We start from the raw sequence: 17,859 nt of genomic DNA on the forward strand, positions 1-17,859 counted from the left end.
TCAATTATATTAATTTAAATAAATTATTCAGTAGAACTTTCCATTTATTTTTTATAATTATTCCTTTTTTTGTTTGTTTTTTTTAGAGAGAAAGAGAGAGTGTGTGAGCATGTGAGTGGAGGGATGAGGGGCAGAGAGGAAGAGAATCCCAAGCAAGCTCCACACTCAATGTAGAGTCCAACTTGGCACTCAATGTCATGACCCTGAGATCATGACCTGAGCCAAAATCAAGAGCTGGATGCTCAATGGATCGAGCTGCCCAGGCACCCCTAAGCATTAAGTATTACCTCAGAAGATTTTAAATAAAAGATAGTTAGGGATCCCTGGGTGGCGCAGCGGTTTGGCGCCTGCCTTTGGCCCAGGGCGCGATCCTGGAGACCCGGGATCAAATCCCACGTCGGGCTCCCGGTGCATGGAGCCTGCTTCTCCCTCTGCCTGTGTCTCTGCCTCTCTCTCTCTTTATCATAAATAAATAAAAATTAAAAAAAAAAAAAAAAGATAGTTAAAATTTCCCAAACTATCATTTTCAACTTACCAAATTGTAAATTCCTAACAGAAGTGCTTCGATGCAACCATTACTCTGTCTGTCTCGGCTAACAGTAAGCCGTAAATAAACCCACATCAATTCTGGCAAGAACTGCAGTGTGAACCTCTTAAGTCGAACTTCAGAGCTACGATAGAGCTCAAACAGCTGGTGGCAGACAGGTTCCAGAAGCTAAAAGGAAAATAAAGTGCATTAGCTATTTCCATTCTTTTGGCTGTAACTTTTTAAAAGGCACATATACTCGGGTAATATTTTAAAAATATATTCTCATATTAGTTTCTGCATTTTTGAATCAGTGTGATGCAAACCTAATCTCTATTTATGTACAAAGACTACATATTAAACTGATCTACTAAGAATTTTGTGCCATATGATATCAAGATATTTTTCAATACACTCTACCCATTACATTAGACAATTCGTCTTTTAATCAATGTACTACATTTATATTTAGTAAGTTTTCTAGTATTACTAGCCCTTACTATCCTCCATTTAAAAAAGTTTCTATTGGAAGAAAACAACTTCAAATGTTCTTGTTGGAAATAACCTTTAAATCTCAATTTAGACTATGGTTTAAATAAAATTATATACCACTCAGTTGAGAAAAGGATTTTGCAATGTATAATATTTGGACATCCAAAATGCTAGCTAAGGGCATCCCTGGTGGCTCAGTGGTTTAGTGCCGCGCCTTCAGCCCAGGGTGTGATCCTGGAGACCCAGGATCAAGTCTCATGTCCCTGCATGGAGCCTCCTTCTCCCTCTGCCTGTGTCTCTGCCTCTCTCTCTGTGTGTCTCTCATGAATAAATAAAGACAATCTTTAAAAAAAAAAAAAAAGCTAGCTAATATTAAAATACACACAAGTAAAACAAATTACTTTATGTTTGAAGACTGATTTAAATTCTACTAATTATATTTACTTGAAAGATTTTGTAAAGGAGGCAAGTATACAGAAATAGCTTTTTCAGTGTTTAATTTTTCATATGATATCACAGAATATGACTTACAAGGATCTTCATTAACCTTGAGAACTAAATGAGTTTAGTTTAGTTTAAAATAAACCTCTCCCTTTATCCTAATCACGTACTGCCAATCTATAATGGTTTTGTTGAAATAAAACAAAACGGGACATAATTAAAATGCAAATAAAAAACTGATAGAAAACTATAATATAATGTTTAAAATTTAATACTAGATTTTAAAACAATCACTCAGTATTTATACGCCTATCTTTATTCTGAATGATTAAGTAATTCACATACATTTGGAAATCTGCTTGAATATAGTTATATATGTCTGTAATAATCGCTCTACAATAAGTTACTATTTTCACAACTGGAAATTTAAAGTCAATAAACCCAATCATACAGTTAATAATAGTTAAGCTTAGCTCTTAAGGAAAGCTAAAAATAATCATACAGTTAATACTAGTTAAGCTTAGCTCTTAAGGAAAGCTAAAAAAAAAAAAAGTTACACATACACACACCCTATTGTCTAGTAACTACTAAGCCCTTTATGTGAAATCACTACCATGGGTTTTTCTTTTTTTTTTTTTTTTTTTAGGATTTTTCTAATTTTACGTAATCTCTACACCCAATATGGAGCTTGAAATTACAGCCCCAATGTTAAGAGTTGCATGTTCCTCCTGACTAAGCCAACCAGGTGCCCCAATAATATTTAAAATCCTTTGAAAATTCCAATTCTTCTCTTACACAGAAATCTAGACTAGTCAGACAATTTGCCGAGAAAGTCACAGATGTTAGTGATAGAAGAAGACACTTAAAATTCAGGTCTTCTAAACATTAAGTTGATGCCCCCACTATACCACATTTTTTATACTAGAATGAAGGTGGAAAATGGGAGGTGAGGATTATCTAATTACAAATACTATATTCCACATAGTGTCAATAATGAAGTAAACTTCTGAAAATAGCCAACTGGTGGCATCTTTTTTTTTTTTTTTTTGGTGGCATCTTTTTTAAAGTACTGACAAAACAGCCAGATCTTTTGGGGAATTAAAGATTGCTGCTCTCGTGACACCTAGGTGGCTCGGTGGTAGAGCTTTTGGCCTCAGGTCATGATCCCAGGGTCCTGAGATTGAGTACCACATCAGGCTCCCTGCAGGGAGCCTGCCTCTCCCTCTGCCCCTCCCTGTGTCACTCATGAATAAATAAATAAAATCTTAAAAACAAAAACAAAACCTAGAACCCAATGGTTCCACTGGTGAATTCCACCAAAACTTTAAAAAAAAGATTGCTGCTGTCATGAATGTATTAGTTAAAAATATATACCTGTGTTTCAAATCTATTTTTCTCTTTAGTAAGGACTCCAAAATTGCTGTCTCTAAATTTTATTATAATTTTTTTTTAATTTTTAAGTAAGCTCTACACCACACAAGGGGCTCAAACGCATGACCTTGAGATTAAGAGTCACACACTCGGGCAGCCCCGGTGGTGCAGCGGTTTGGTGCCACCTGCAGCCTGGGGTGTGATCCTGGAGACCTGGGATCGAGTCCCACATCGGGCTCCCTGCATGGAGCCTGCTTCTCCCTCTCCCTCTGCCTCTCTCTGTGTGTCTATGAATAAATAAATAAAATCTTAAAAAAAAAAAAAAAGAGTCACACACTCTACCAACTGAGTCAGCCAGGTGCCCCAATTACAATTTGTTTCTTCAGGCTCCCTGCATGGAACCTGCTTCTCCTTCTGCCTGTGTCTCTGCCTCTCTCTCTGTATCTCCCATGAATAAATAAACAAAATCTTTAAAAAAAAAAAAGTTTCTGTTATAAAGACTTTAACTTCCCTTTCTCAGTAGCAAGAACCACAATGGCACTTAAGAGACTATATATTAATTAAACACAGCAAGGAAATACAGAGTTGCCAAAATTTTTACTCCGCTTTATTTAAAAAGGGGAGGGATGAATAGCTGGCAATCCAATAACTTCTGATCAGAAATCAATGTTGAAGGAAAGAGAAGATATAATTGCAGGAACAATCTTTGAGAAGATGTGATCTAGCCCTATGTGGAAGACTGCCTTTGCTATAACCTGGGGCACTTCATCCATCGTAGTAGAAAAGGCAGGAAAGTATAGGTGGAGAAGCTGGTAGAGTGGTAGATATGAATGAGAAAATAAGAGAGCTCCCAATTATCTTCTTTTTTAATGACAAAGAAAGCAAGCTGAAGATGAGAGAAAGGTGGGTAAGACTGATGAACAAAGAGAAGGTATAAAATTCACAGTGGGGACAGTGTACCAAGAAAGTAAAATAAGACTGCAAGGTGGTATTATATGAATATTTGAGATTTTTAGTCCTGCATTTTTTTTAATGTATTTATTTTAGAGAGAGAGAGAGAGAGAGAGAGAGAGCTGGGGAAGGGGCAGAGAGAAAGAGAGAATCCTCAAGCAGACTCCCCATCGAGCATGGAGCCCAATCTGGGGCTCAATTGTAGGACTCTGAGATCACAACCTGAGCTAAAATCAAGAGTCAGACGCTTAACCAGCACCCAGGCACCCTGACTTTCTTCACTTTAAATGCAGAAGGAGGGGTGCTTGGGTGGCTCAGCTGGTTAAGCCTCCAACTCTTGATTTTGGCTCATGCTGGCCATGATCTCAGAGTTGTGAGATGAGCCCTGCATCTGCCCAATGTAGGCTCCCTATTGAGCTGGAGTCTGTTAGTGATTCCCTCTATTTTACTCAAAAAATAAATACATAAAATATAAAGTGGAGAAAGTCAACAAAATTGTTATTGCAGCTGATTTCTACAAGTATCTTCAGCTGCTGCGGTACAAGCCTAAAGAAGACAAATACCTGGGTTTTATCCAGTGTTGAGATTTTCCTCAAGAATAAGAACTAATGGAATGAGAAGCAAAGGACCTAAGAATGTAGGCAAGGAAAGAGACTATGATATACCATGAAAATTTAGCTGGGTGAAAAGAGAAGCAAGATATGTGAGGGAAGAAGAAAAGGGAATCAAATCATGAAAAAGTGATAGGATTCATAGATTGGATGGAAGGCTCCTTGAAATGGAAGAACTACTAGAGTGTTCAAAGGATGTGGAACAAGGAAAATGAGAATTACACTATACGTTGGTCTAGAGAGTAAAACTTCAGCTGCAGTACAGGTTGGCCATAATATCTAATACCAAACTAGGAAACACACTTTCTTAAGAACTTTTAAAGTCTTTAAAGCAAAACCATTCGTAAGACTGTCATAAGTTTCAATTAATATTATATATGACATGTGACAATTTTCTGAAATAATTTCCTGTTAACTAAATAAAAACAGTTGATTGTGTTTCAGAATATAATAAAATCAGGACTAAAAGGTGTTTCCTTCTAGGACTAAAGTCCAGAATTGGTTTGAGATGTTATAGTGCTAAACATTCTGCATTTTTGAAATATGACCACATGGTTAAAACCTTATGATCTGACAAAAGAAAATATGGAAAGACAGATATGCTCGGGAACCTGGATGATTACAGTGACTTCTACTGAGCCTGAAGCTCCCACGCTGTAATTTTCCCATTTCTAGCCATGATAAGGTCTCATACATGAGTATTAAGAAGTATTATAGTATAAAGTAATGTGAATAACTTTTTTAATGTCATAGCTTCTAAAGTATAAAAGAAAAAAGAAAGCATTCTTTTTTATATACTTGTGACTTCTAATGAAAATGACAGCATTTTAGAATGTCATTTTGTGTTTCACTATTCTTATCAATATTTACTAAGTGTGCATTATGTACATGACAAAATATATTCTAGGGAAGTAACAAATATAGAATATATGACTACTGCCCATGAAGAGCTTACAATCTAAAGAGAAAGCATAAAACAAATTTTAATAAGCAAAGCTTAAATGTTAAAACAATGCAAAACAAGGGGTAGGAATACACACATTCATTATTCAAACAGAATTTTGAAAACTCCTAACCAAAAAAGATTTGAATAGATAGATATATATATACATAAAACAACACCTAAAGTTATAAAACATTCATAAATACACAGCAAGAGAAAAAGAAGCAAATGAATCCTGCAATTGCTGCTACAAATAGCAACAGATGCAAGCCTAACTGAGAGCCAATCTAAGTTTAGGAGACAGGAAAGAAAGAGGTCAATAAGCAAGCTTTTAGTGATAGGACAAAAATTAAGATACACTTTAAATTAAGCTGCTGGTTAGGAGATGATTACCTGAACTTCTTCAAACTCACTCCAGTACACAGCAGAGGCACTCTTGGAGGCTGTATCTGGGAAGATAAGAAGCTACTTTCCTGTGTGTTCCTTCCATTTTCATTTTAAAGCATACATGAATCCAGTGGTGATAAAACTGTATGTCATACTATTGTGTTAATGGAAAGATAATGTGTGTATTTTGCATAAGTTAACATATAGATTCAACAGCTGCAGTTTCCCCCCTTCTATCACAAAGTTGAGTAACAGGAAACTTTTAAGTTTACTGATCTTGACTATTCATGCTAAATAGCGCTTTCTCCTCCAATCATTTCAAGCTAAATTTACTAGCAGCATCATTTCAAGTCACCCATTTGAGTTCACAGATTACAGTAATATACATAGTTCTATATTGTCAATAGGATAACTGTAAACAATACTTAAAAAAATCTGAATCAGTGTTTGGCTAAAATCTGGATTCCAAAAAAGGAAACATTCCAAACAGGAAACAAAGAAAAGTCTCAAATTAAGTAAGTAATCTATTGAGATGATGGTCTCTCAAATCAAGAATCAAAACATATAGTCCTCAACAGAAACAAATCTGATCAAAATATTTAAAATAGTAAGAGGGAGGGCAAAGGGAAAGCCAAAGCAACTACCGGAATGAAACATGGCAGAAAGAAAGTTTTCCAGTCCCATGAGAAGAATTAAAAAAAAAAAAAAAAAGAGGAGGGAAAACTACAAAACTTACATACGTGTTTTAGTACACATTATTTCATCTCACTACGTTGAAATTATTTTTCTTATGAACCTTCCTACCTCATTATTCGAATCCTGAATGACTTTATAGAGAGCTGGTACCAGGGTTTTTTTCCGGTGTAAAGTTGCTGCATAATTGGTGATCTGAGTGTCAGGTAATGCCTAAAAAAACATCAAAGGAAATCAAAGCAAACTTAATATTTGGAAGTCAGGAAATTTATTTTACCTGAGTCCTTCTTGAAAAGATTTGTGATAGAGTCAACTAAGAAAAATAAAAATAATACAAGAAATAACCATGAGAGTTAATAAAACAAAAGCCAGAATGTTATAGTATACAGTTCTTCAAACTACTCAGCCATGAAAAATGATTAGAAATCATACATTATACCAAGATTTGCTGAAATGGGTCACCTTAAACTAATCTACTCTAAAAAAATAAGTATAGGATATAGTTTAATTCTTGCATTTAATGTTCATAGAACATTTATTTCTATGGTACTCAGAAATTATGTAGTTTTAAATCAAATCAATGGGTGATTTTTAATTACAGGAAATAAAAATATAAGGCACAAATCCTATGTCTGTGCCTTATTAAAGCTTGGAAGCTTCTCCTCTTTTATGGAATGTATTTAAAAACTCACATACCCCCTCATCAATCTTAACAAATATTTTCATTTTTACATATTACTTTCTAGTCATTATTACCTAATGCCTTTTTAAAGAGTCACAAATATAAAAATACATTATTTCATATTTTGTCATTTTCACTTATTTCAGTTTCTCCATAGAACATATATTCCTGTTTCAATTACTGACATATAGAGCCCTAGGACACATTCTTATCCCAACCCAATTTACCTTGAATTCTGATAACCATTCTTCCACAACACCACGTTCAGATCCCAGCATCTTCTTCTACACTCTATTTCTTTTTTATCTCTGCAAGAAAAAAAACACTGAACATGAGGATAGTATTATGCATTTAAACTACCAAAGGTAAATGATGGGCATCTTGTAAGATAAGAAGACTTACATACATACATACACACACACACACACACATATATATATATATATTTAAAGATTTTATTTTTATTTATTTGATGGGAATGTGTGAGAGAGCACTAGCCAGGGGAAGAGGGAGAGGGAGAAGCAGGCTCTCCCCACTGGGCATGGAGACTGATGCAGTGCTCAGTGGGGATCATGACCCAAGCCAAAGGCAGATGCCCAACTGAATGAACCACTCAGGTGCCCTATTTTTTTTCTTTTAAGATTTTATTTATTTATTTGAGAGAGAGAGAGAGAATGAGTGGAGGGGAGGAGCAGAGGGAAAGCAGACTCCCTGTGGGGCGGGGAGCCTGACTAGGATTATGACCGGAGCTGAAGGCAGACGCTTATCCAACTGAATCACTCAGGTGTCCCATACTTAGATCTTATAACAAAGAAACTACTATAAAATGTTTGCTACAAGAATTATATACTTAATTTTCCTGATACTATATACTATAATATAGCCTCTATTATTCTCCAATAACAGATAAGAAAATTAAAGTGTAAAGAGGTCAAATGACCCAAACAAGGTAACATAGTTTAAATAGCAGAACTCAGATTTTAATTTAATGACTATTCTAAAAACAACAGTTGAAAAATGTACCTTGGCTCCTTTCTTATAGCTCATACTACTCCCCTCACAGCTTTCTATGTCCTGGCCATAATCTCCTTTCTGTTTTCCCATAGCTTCATGCACCCCTTCACCCCAGGGATTCTGTATAGATATTTAGATTGTGTGATATTTAAAGAGCTGGCTTTTTTCAGTCCTCTTATTCTCAGCAGGCCTGTCTTGACCACTTTAAATAGCATCCCTTTCTCGCTTTAGTATTTTACATTCCCACAAACATGGTTCATTTCCTTCCTAGTGCTTTGCATTTTGTACCTTGCAAATTCTTAGACCTTATTACTTATTGTCTATCTTCCCCACCAGACGTGAGTTACATGAAAACAGTCCACTTCTGGTTTGCTCACATTTGAGTGTTCACTATGCACTCAAAGCTACCAAGCATACAATGGTATCTGGATTTATGACAGGTATTTATGTGTATTTGTTGAATCGATAAACCACACTGCTTAGGTGACCTTGGGCAATTCACTTAAACTCTCTGGGTTTCAGTTTTCTACAAGGATAAATTACTTACTACATCTAAAATTCTAAAAATATATTTTAGCACCTTTATTTGAAAACAGATTACTACAGATTACAAAAAATTTTATAAATATAGATTTCTGCTATTCTCAGTATCTTAGTATCTAGAGACAGCTGTGAGCATAGTGATAAATGTACTATAAGTTTTCTTTTTATTTAACTATACAATATATAATTCCTAAGATTTTTTCCTACTATATATTATGCCCATCCCATTACCTGGGATATAAAAACTATATTAAAAAGCAAAAATCAGGGATGCCTGGGTAGCTCAGTGGTGAGCGTCTGCCTTTGGCTCAGGGTGTGATCCTGGAGTCCCGGGATCTAGTCCCACATCAGGCTCCCTGCATGGAGTCTGCTTCTCCCTCTGCCTGTGTCTCTGCCCCCTCTCTCTGTGTGTGTCTCTCATGAGTAAATGAATAAAATATTAAAAAAAAAAAAAAAAAGGCAAAAATCAAGTGGTACCTGGTTTGGTCAGTAGAACATGTGACTCTTGATCTCAGGGTCACAAGTTTGAGCCCCATGCTAGGCCTAGATTACTTTTTAAAAAAATTAAAAATCTTAAAAGATTAAAAATTAAAGATTAAAATTAAAAATTTTAATTTAAAAAATTAAAAAAATTAAAATCTTAAAAGCAAAAATCAAGCTGCTATCCCAACATATAGTTCAACTCAGGCCACACTGCCTCTCAGTATTTAACAAAGTAAAAAAAAAAAAAATCACAAAAATAATTATCTTTTTGGTGACCATGGTAATAGCAACTTTTATTAGCAAGCCCTGAATACAAAATAATGAACAAAATAATAAACTGCTGGAACATGATCTTGAAGTCAATAACTACTTGCCAGTAAATAAACTCACCGTATCCATCTGAGTACAATAAGCTTTCCAATGCCTACATAGATAGAAATTGTGTCTTAGCTGACATTAACATGTATTTTTTTTTTTTTTTTTGGAAATTACCAATTTATAGAGAATAAGATTATAAGAGGCAGTAGAGCCTAATATTAAGAGTATGGGCTCTAGGCTGCCTGAGTTTGAATTCTAATTCCATGACCTACAAGCTATATATGTGGGAAAGTTAATTTATTAGTTATTATATTATTATTAACTTTTACTGATTTATGGCCTAATTCAATTCCTCATTTATAAAAGGGGAATAATGTAAGAACCTATGCCAGAGGTTTTTTTAAATTCTTTATTTAAATTCAATTTAGTTAACATATACTGTATTATTAGTTACTGGGGTAGAATTTAGTGATTCATCAGTTGCGCATAACACCCAGTGCCCTTCTTACCACTCATCACCCAGTTACCCCATCCTCCTACTCATTTCTCCTCTAGCAACCCTCAGTATGTTTCCTAGAGTTCAGTGTCTCTTATGGTTTGCCTATTTTCATCTCATTTAATTTTTCTCAAGGGTTTTTTTTAATTAAATAAATTAACACATCAATGAGAAAAACAATGAAAACTGCTCTCAAGGGTTTCCAGTAGACCAAAATTATTGGATAAACAAAGCTATACATTTATCAGGAAAACATATGAAAGAGTAAAAACTGGTTTTGCTACTGCAAATTTTCAAACAAGGCCAACAACTATGAAAATATTTCAAGATATAATTCAGAAATTTAAGCATTCAAGATGTGTGGTTATTGTAAATACTAATTTCTCTAAGGAAAAAAACCTAAGGCTGCACCATTCAGTATGGTATCACTAGCTACATATGGGTATTTAAATTTAATTAAAATAAAATAAAATTTAAAGATTTAATTCCTTACTTGCACTAGCTACATTTCAAGGGCTTAGTAGCTACATGCGACTATTGTCTCCCATACTGGAGAACACAGATACAGATCATGGACATCATCACAGAAATTCTATTGGACAGCACTAATCTCAGTCTAGCTACATAATATGATTATGCTGAGTACATTCAATTATTCAGTAACTGTAAAGACTAGGCAACAAGGTTAAAGGCACAACTATTAAGAAGAAAATACTTTCAAGAGTAAAACTCATGGGCACCTGGGTGGCTCAGTGGTTGAGCATCTGCCTTTGGCTCAGGTCATAATACCAGGGTCCTGAGATCAAGTCCCGCGCTGGGCTCCCCACAGGGAGCCTGCTTCTCCCTCTGCCTATGTCTCTGCCTCTCTCTCTGTGTTTTATGAGTAAATAAATAAAACCTTTAAAATAACGACAACAAAAAAAAACAAAAGTAAAACTCAAATGCAATCATTAAGATGTGATTATTTTAAGTCTCTTAGGTAAAACTGCTAAATAAATAGAAGCTACCCACCAAAGATAACCAAAAATTCTAACATGTCTAATTGTATGGAAAATTCATTCTTAAATTTAAAAAGTTAAATTCCATCATCTTACCTCTGTTCTAAGATCAGTTTTCTAAAGGAGGAGGTGGCACAGGAATGCGGCAAAGTTCAAGTGTGGAATTCATTTGTTGAGACTTAAATATTTTCCAGCTCTATAAAAAATAAAAATTAAAAACTGTGAAATGCTGATATAATAATCTTAAGAATGTAATAAAAAGAACTTCAATAAAACATTTATACCACAACTTATCTATTTTTAAAAAATAATTAGGTATTAAAAAAATTTCTATAATAACCAGCATATATTTGTCTACCATTATCAAACCCGATTTTAAAAACATTAGATTTGGAGAAAGGAAGCCTCAGTTCTGGTTTCAAATTTCCCACTAATTATCTGTAAGACCTTGAGTAGGTAACTTAAATATTCTGGAGCTTCACCTGAATAATCTATAAAATTAAGTCCTTATCAGTCAAAAATTCTATGAATCCAACTTTTCGAACATGTTACAGTGATGTCATTCTCATACACACACATGCAAACAATCATTAAAATTTCAATATGCAGTATAACATCAAGCTTAAATAAGAAGTATCAATGGCTATAAAATCCTTTTGGATTAGGTCCACAGAACTGAAAATTTTATCACTTTTAAAAAGAACACAGAAAATGCTATTCCTTGAATTTTTGGTACAAAACGTATTAAAAGCTTTTTTGATCAGAGAGAATTCTTTTCAATTTGTTAAAAGTATACTGTCCTCATAAACTGAAAACTATATTCAAGTAGTTGTTGACCACATTATGCTCTACCACTTTGATTCAAAACTGTATCACAACTTTAAAACCTAAAACCCCCCAAAATTAACATCTTAAAATATTTTCATTAACAAAATGTGATTTTAAAATACAAATAATACAACAAAATTCTCTTGGAGTTAAGTTATATCATTATTGCAAGGTCTCTGATGTTCTTCAAACTGAAGATGTCTTAGGGCCTCCTAATACAACCACAGCAACTGACTTTTTTGCTCTAAGCTACTATCACATGAGATTTTCATTTCATAAGTTCTGCAGTGGGTGAAAAAACTTGAAGAGGACTAATAGAATACCTCTTGAAAGATACATAAGGAGCTGCTCATACTTTGGAAAGGGACATCTGACATCAATGAACTCACTCTCTTTTTAATTTTATTTTTAAGTAATCTCTACACCCAACATGGGGCTCAAGCTCACAACTCTGAAGATCAAGAGTCGCATGCTCTACCAACTGAGCCAGCCAGGTGCCCCAAAGAAATTCTCTCTTTGTACCTTGTCAGATTTCGAAGCACTGTAAGTAAGCAGACTCGATAGCTCTACTGGGAATCTCTGTAGAGATGAGTCTCCAACAATCTTTCATGGTTAACAAAACAGATACTCACTAGGTTCTCAATTTAAGAAAGAAAGAAAAGAAAAAAATCCCAACAGGGCAAAGGATACGAACAGTTCTATTAAACTTTAACACATGAACTCCTGATAAACTGGAAGAAAGAAGTCATCTGAGCAACAGAAAGAATATGGGAACCTTGTCAGGAAGGTACCACTGTCCGGAGACTATGGTTTTTTTCATACATAAGGTCTGGCACACAATAAAAAATTCCTAAATATGCTGAGTGACAAATATATGACCAATAATGAAGAGAAAACTAGAAAGAGTCAGATCCACAAATGATCCAGTAAGAGAGTTCACACACAAGGACAATAATTTTAAATAATTCTGAGTAACATACTAAAGAAACCATAGGAAAAAATGGACAAAATTGGTAAAATGGAAAATTTCACCAATGAATTAGGATCTATAAAAATAATTAAATGTACATTCTAGAACTGAAAAATACAATATATGAAATTAAGATTTCAGTATTTTGGTTATGGCAAATTGGACACAGCAGACTATAGGATTAGAAGACTAAGTCAATAAGAAATACCAAATTATAGCTAGAGATAGAAAGTAGGAAAGAAGACAGAAGGAAGAGTAGAAGGTAGGGAAAAAGCGGAAAGAGTTGGAGAAGTTTAAGAGAAATGGAAGACATGCTCAAAATGTCTAATATACATGTAACCAAGGTCCCAGACAAGAGAAAGAGATATAAGCAATATTCAATGAGAGAATAACAGAGTTTTAACAAAACTGATGAAAGAAATCAATTCAGAGATTCAAGATAATCTGCCAACTCCAAGCAGAATATACTCAAAGAAAACCATACCTGAGATATTATAATCAAGTTATCAAAGGAAGGAGTAAAGGAAGAGAAAATTCATAGAAAAAAATCAGGGGACCTTCAAAGAAACAGTATGACTGACAGCAAATTTCTCAACAGAAACAAAAGAAGCCAGGACATAACAGAATGACAGTTAAAAGGACAAAAGAATGTAACTGCCAATCTAGAATATAGTAACTATTCTCTAAATATCCAGCAAAACATCCTTTAAAAATGTAGGTGGAGATTTGGGGGAAGATAGCAGAACAGAGAGCACCAGGAATCTATCAACATCTAGACAACACTTATACTTGCAGAATCTGTTTTTGGAATTCTGAAGTCTATTGAATGCTTGCAACTTCCATGGAAAGACTTCTGGATTTTAATTTTAATTGTGACTAATTTTGATCGGCTCAGCACAGCAACAGCTGCCCATTCCCTACGCCAAACCACAGGGCAAGCAGCAGAGCACATGTTCCTATACCAGGTTGCAGGAGCCAGAGAGGGCAAATAGGACTCTGTCCAATATCAGAGATGTGTGCTCTGATCGCTAACTGCTGCTTCTGATCATGGAGGTACAGAAAAAGAGATGCCAACCACTGCTGTTCCATCTCTCCTCACTGTTGCAAGCCTCACCCCTCCCACTGAAGTGATTTCCAGGGGATTTGACAGGACTGTGCCCATCTTCCCCCTCCATTTTTCTTTTTCTCCTTTTGGAAGCCAGACACTGAAGACTAGAACAAAAGAACAAAAACAACTGCATATGCAGGGAAAAATAGAAAGTGACCATGCATGCCCACCATATGCACAGAAAAAGATGCAGTTTACATCCTAGGCCGACCCTTGATACAGAGACAGCTTATAACAAGAGTCAAAGTGAAAACAAAAACAAATAACAGCAAACCTAGGGAAGGGCAAAAATCTGATTTCCAGAGTTCCATATTGTTATATTCAAATGTCCAGCATTCAACAGCAAAAATCAAAAAGTATATGAAGAAAAAGGAAAATGCAATCCATTCAAAGGAAAAAGAAATCAACAGAAACCATCCCTGAAAAAGATCTGGTGCCAGATATATTAGACATAAACTTTAAAACAACTGTCTTAAAGATATTTAAGGAAATAAAGGAGTATGTGGAGAAAGTCAAGAAAATGAGGTATGAACAAAATGGAAATATAAAGAGAAAAACTAAAACAAAACTGAAAATAAATTCTGAAGCTGAAAAATACAATAACGGAAATGAAAAATTAACTACTGGGACTCAAAAGCAGACTTGAGTGAGAGGAAGAAATGAAGCAAACTTTCAGAACAATGAAAATTATCATGTATGATGGAGCCAGAGTGTATTATGCTAAGTGAAATAAGCCAGAGAAAGACAAATACCATATGATCTCACTCAGAAGTGGAATTTAAGTAAGAAAACAGATGAACATATGGGAAGGGGAAAAGAAAAAAGGGAGAAGAGAGAGGGAAACAAACCATAAGAGATTCTTAACGACAGAGAACAAACTGATGGTTTGGAAGGAGGTGGGTGGAGGATCAGCTAGATGGTTGATGGGTATTAAAGAGGGCACTTGTAACAAGCACTGGGTGTTGTATATAAGTGAAAAATCACTGAATTCTACTCCTGAAACCAATTTTGCACTGTATGTTAAATAAAATTTAAATATAAATATAAATATAAATATAAATATAAATATAAATAAATAAATATATATATATATATATTTTTTTTTTAAATATGGGAAGCCCAGGTGGCTCTGCTGGTCGGACTCTTGCTCTTAGCTCTGGTCTTGATCCCAGGGTCATGAGTTCAAGCGCTGTGTGGGGCATGGAGCCTCATTAAAAATAAAATAAAGTAAAATAAAATAAAAATTATCACGGATGAAAAACACAAAAAGACTGAAAAAAGTGAACAGAGCTTAAGAGACCCATCTGCTAACAAGTGGACCAAAATATGCATTGTCAAAGTTCCCGAAGGAAAAAAAGAAAGAGTAATAGAAACTAAATTTACTCTCTTGCCTGAAGTAATCAAAAACGGGATGAAAGGATTAGAAAACATAGGTTTTCAAGACACTGGGCACAGATAATGAAGAACAATGAAATTGCCCAATTTCCTTCCTTGAGAGAGTTTCCAGGCTGCAGCAAGGAAGGGAAAAGCAGGTAGAACCGTGAGTTAAAGAGGCAGAGGATAAGAATCCAGACAGACCAAGATATTAGTGAGTTTGCAGGACAGAGTAAGAAAGGAAAGAGCAGCACAAAGAACTCTGGAGATCTGTAGAAGGTTCTCCTCTTGTAGTCAGAAAAGTGCTCAGCATATGTGTGTGACAGCCAGGGAAAGGGAAGAAGCCAGGAAAGAAATGCCTAAAGAATTAGAAGCAGCAGTGCCTAAAATTCATGCAGGGCTGGAAATGGCACTATTCTCACAAACCAGATTAAAAATCAGGTAAAATACATCTTAAGAGGTTCCTTTCTAAATAATGGGGAACAAGTAGCTCTTTACTGAACACAGTTCCAGTACTTAATAAATTTTATAATCAAAATGGAAGAATCAAACTGTTTTCCAATAATTTGACATCCCAGAGTGCTCAAAAATACTTATAGCAATACAAAAATATCCAGAACACCCCAAAGTAAAACTCATAGTATCAATCATCCAATAAAACACAAAGAAAAAGGAAACAAGATCTAAAATGAAGAGAAAAATCAATCAAAACTGAGCCCAAATTATGTGATGTTACAACAAGCAAAGACTCTAAAACAGTAATTATAAATAATATTCAAACCATTAAGCAGGATTATAGAAGATGTTTTTAAAAAGGCTTAAACCAAAATTTTAGAAAGAAAAGTTGTAACATGAGATAAAAATTACACTGAATGGGGAAAATGGCACATTAGACACTGCAAAAAAAAAAAAAATATTAGTGAACTTGAAGACACAGCAACAGAAACCAGTCAAAATGAAACACAGGGAAAAGAGAATTAAAACAAAGCACCAGTAAGTTATGGGACATTTTCAAGCAGCCTACAATATGTGTAACTGGATTCCTCAAAGGAGAAAAGATAGAAGAGAGGACTAAAAAAAATGTTTTGAAGAACATGGTGAAAAAAATTCCTAAATTAGATGAAAACTATTACCCTACAGTTCCAAGAAGTTCAATGAAACCCAAGCACAAGACATATGAAGAAAACTGCAACAAAGCATGTTAAAATTAAACTGCTCAAAACTGGGACGCCTGGGTGGTACAGCAGTTGAGCAACTGCCTTCAGCCCAGGGTGTGATTCTGGAGTCCTGGGGATCCAGTCCCACATGGGACTCCCTGCATGGAGCCTGCTTCTCTGTCTGCCTGTGTCTCTGCCTCTCTGTCTCTCATGAATAAATAGATAAAATCTTAAAATAAAGTACTAAAAGAAAAAAATACCTATCAACCAAGAATTCTATAAAGCAAAAATATTTCTCAAAAACAAAGGCAAAAGACAGACCTTTAGACACATAAAAGTGCTATAAAAAATGCCCTTTGAAAGAAAAAAAAAAGGCCCTTTAAAGAAAGCCCTTTGGAGAGAAGGAAACCAAATAGAAATATGGATTTATACAAAGGATTGAAGAGAATCATAAACAGTAATTACAAAGATAAACACGTGATTTTTATTAATTTCTTATTTTCTACAGATATTAAGAGAAATAAAGGAATCTTATAAAACACTTTATGCCAATACACTTAACAATTTAGTTGACATGGACAATTTTTTTTTTTTTAATTCATTTGAGAGAGAGAAAGAAACAGAGACAGGTAGAGGAAGATGCACAGGGAGAGTGAGAAGCAGATTTTGTGCTGAGCTGGGAGCTCTAGGTGGGGCTCAATCCCAAAACATGGAGATTATAACCTGAGCCAAAGGCAGACTCTTAATTATCTGAGCCACCCAGGAGCCCCAACATGGACAAATTTCTTGAAAGAAACATTTTATCAAACCTTCCTCGAGAAGAAGTAAATAATGTGAATATTTCTCTATTTTAAAAATGTAATTTGCAATATAAAAAACCTCCCTGCCCCTGTCAAATGTAAGACCAGACTCCTGTGTTACAGGTAGACAGGGATGGTTGAAAGCTGAGGGAAAGCATGAACACTGAGGAAATCTCTCTGAGAACTAAATCCTCACCCTAACACAAAGCAAACCAACCTACCATTAGAAAACTTTGAAGTGTGAAGTACAGCGAAGGTAATGATAGTAGCAACACACCCAAACCCAGCTCAACTCCCGAGTAGGCTGTCTAAACCATCCCTCCCTTCCACCCCCCACACACTAACGGCCAGACAGAAATGTGCTCATTTTTTGGCATAAATACAACTTAATCGTCTCTACCGTTCTACACAAAATATCTGGCATTCAAGAAAAAATTTCAAGACACAAAACAACCACCTTCAGCCAAGATATAAAGCAATCAACAGGACCAGACTAAGAAATAACCCACATTTCAGAATTACCAGAAAGGCACACTTCAGCATAACTATATTATATTAAAGACTCTAGGGCAGCCCAGGTGGCTCAGAGGTTTAGTACTGCCTCCAGCCCAGGGCCTGATCCTGGAGACCCGGGATTGAGTCCCACATCAGGCCTCCTGCATGGGCCTGCTTC

At 35.2% G+C, this 17,859-nt stretch overlaps 1 protein-coding gene across 7 annotated transcripts in view; it reads right to left on the reverse strand.

Moving 5' to 3' along the window:
* FAM126B (family with sequence similarity 126 member B) overlaps nucleotides 1-17,859 on the reverse strand; it is a 77,515-nt gene that overhangs the window by 41,779 nt on the left and 17,877 nt on the right. For 6 of the 7 annotated variants that reach the window (XM_038585328.1, XM_038585325.1, XM_038585329.1 and 3 more), the window contains 4 exons: nucleotides 11,046-11,145; nucleotides 7,325-7,405; nucleotides 6,527-6,628; nucleotides 536-715 (listed from right to left, as the gene is read on the reverse strand). In XM_038585328.1, the coding sequence (XP_038441256.1) occupies nucleotides 536-715; nucleotides 6,527-6,628; nucleotides 7,325-7,375 (333 nt within the window). In that variant the 5' untranslated portion in view covers nucleotides 7,376-7,405; nucleotides 11,046-11,145. Of the gene's footprint in view, nucleotides 1-535; nucleotides 716-5,728; nucleotides 5,785-6,526; nucleotides 6,629-7,324; nucleotides 7,406-11,045; nucleotides 11,146-17,859 lie in introns of those variants that run through there. The other variant, XM_038585330.1, reaches the window with a different exon arrangement.

The sequence above is a fragment of the Canis lupus genome, chromosome 37 (assembly GCF_011100685.1).
Source record: "Canis lupus familiaris isolate Mischka breed German Shepherd chromosome 37, alternate assembly UU_Cfam_GSD_1.0, whole genome shotgun sequence".
In the NCBI taxonomy this organism is placed as follows: domain Eukaryota; kingdom Metazoa; phylum Chordata; class Mammalia; order Carnivora; family Canidae; genus Canis; species Canis lupus.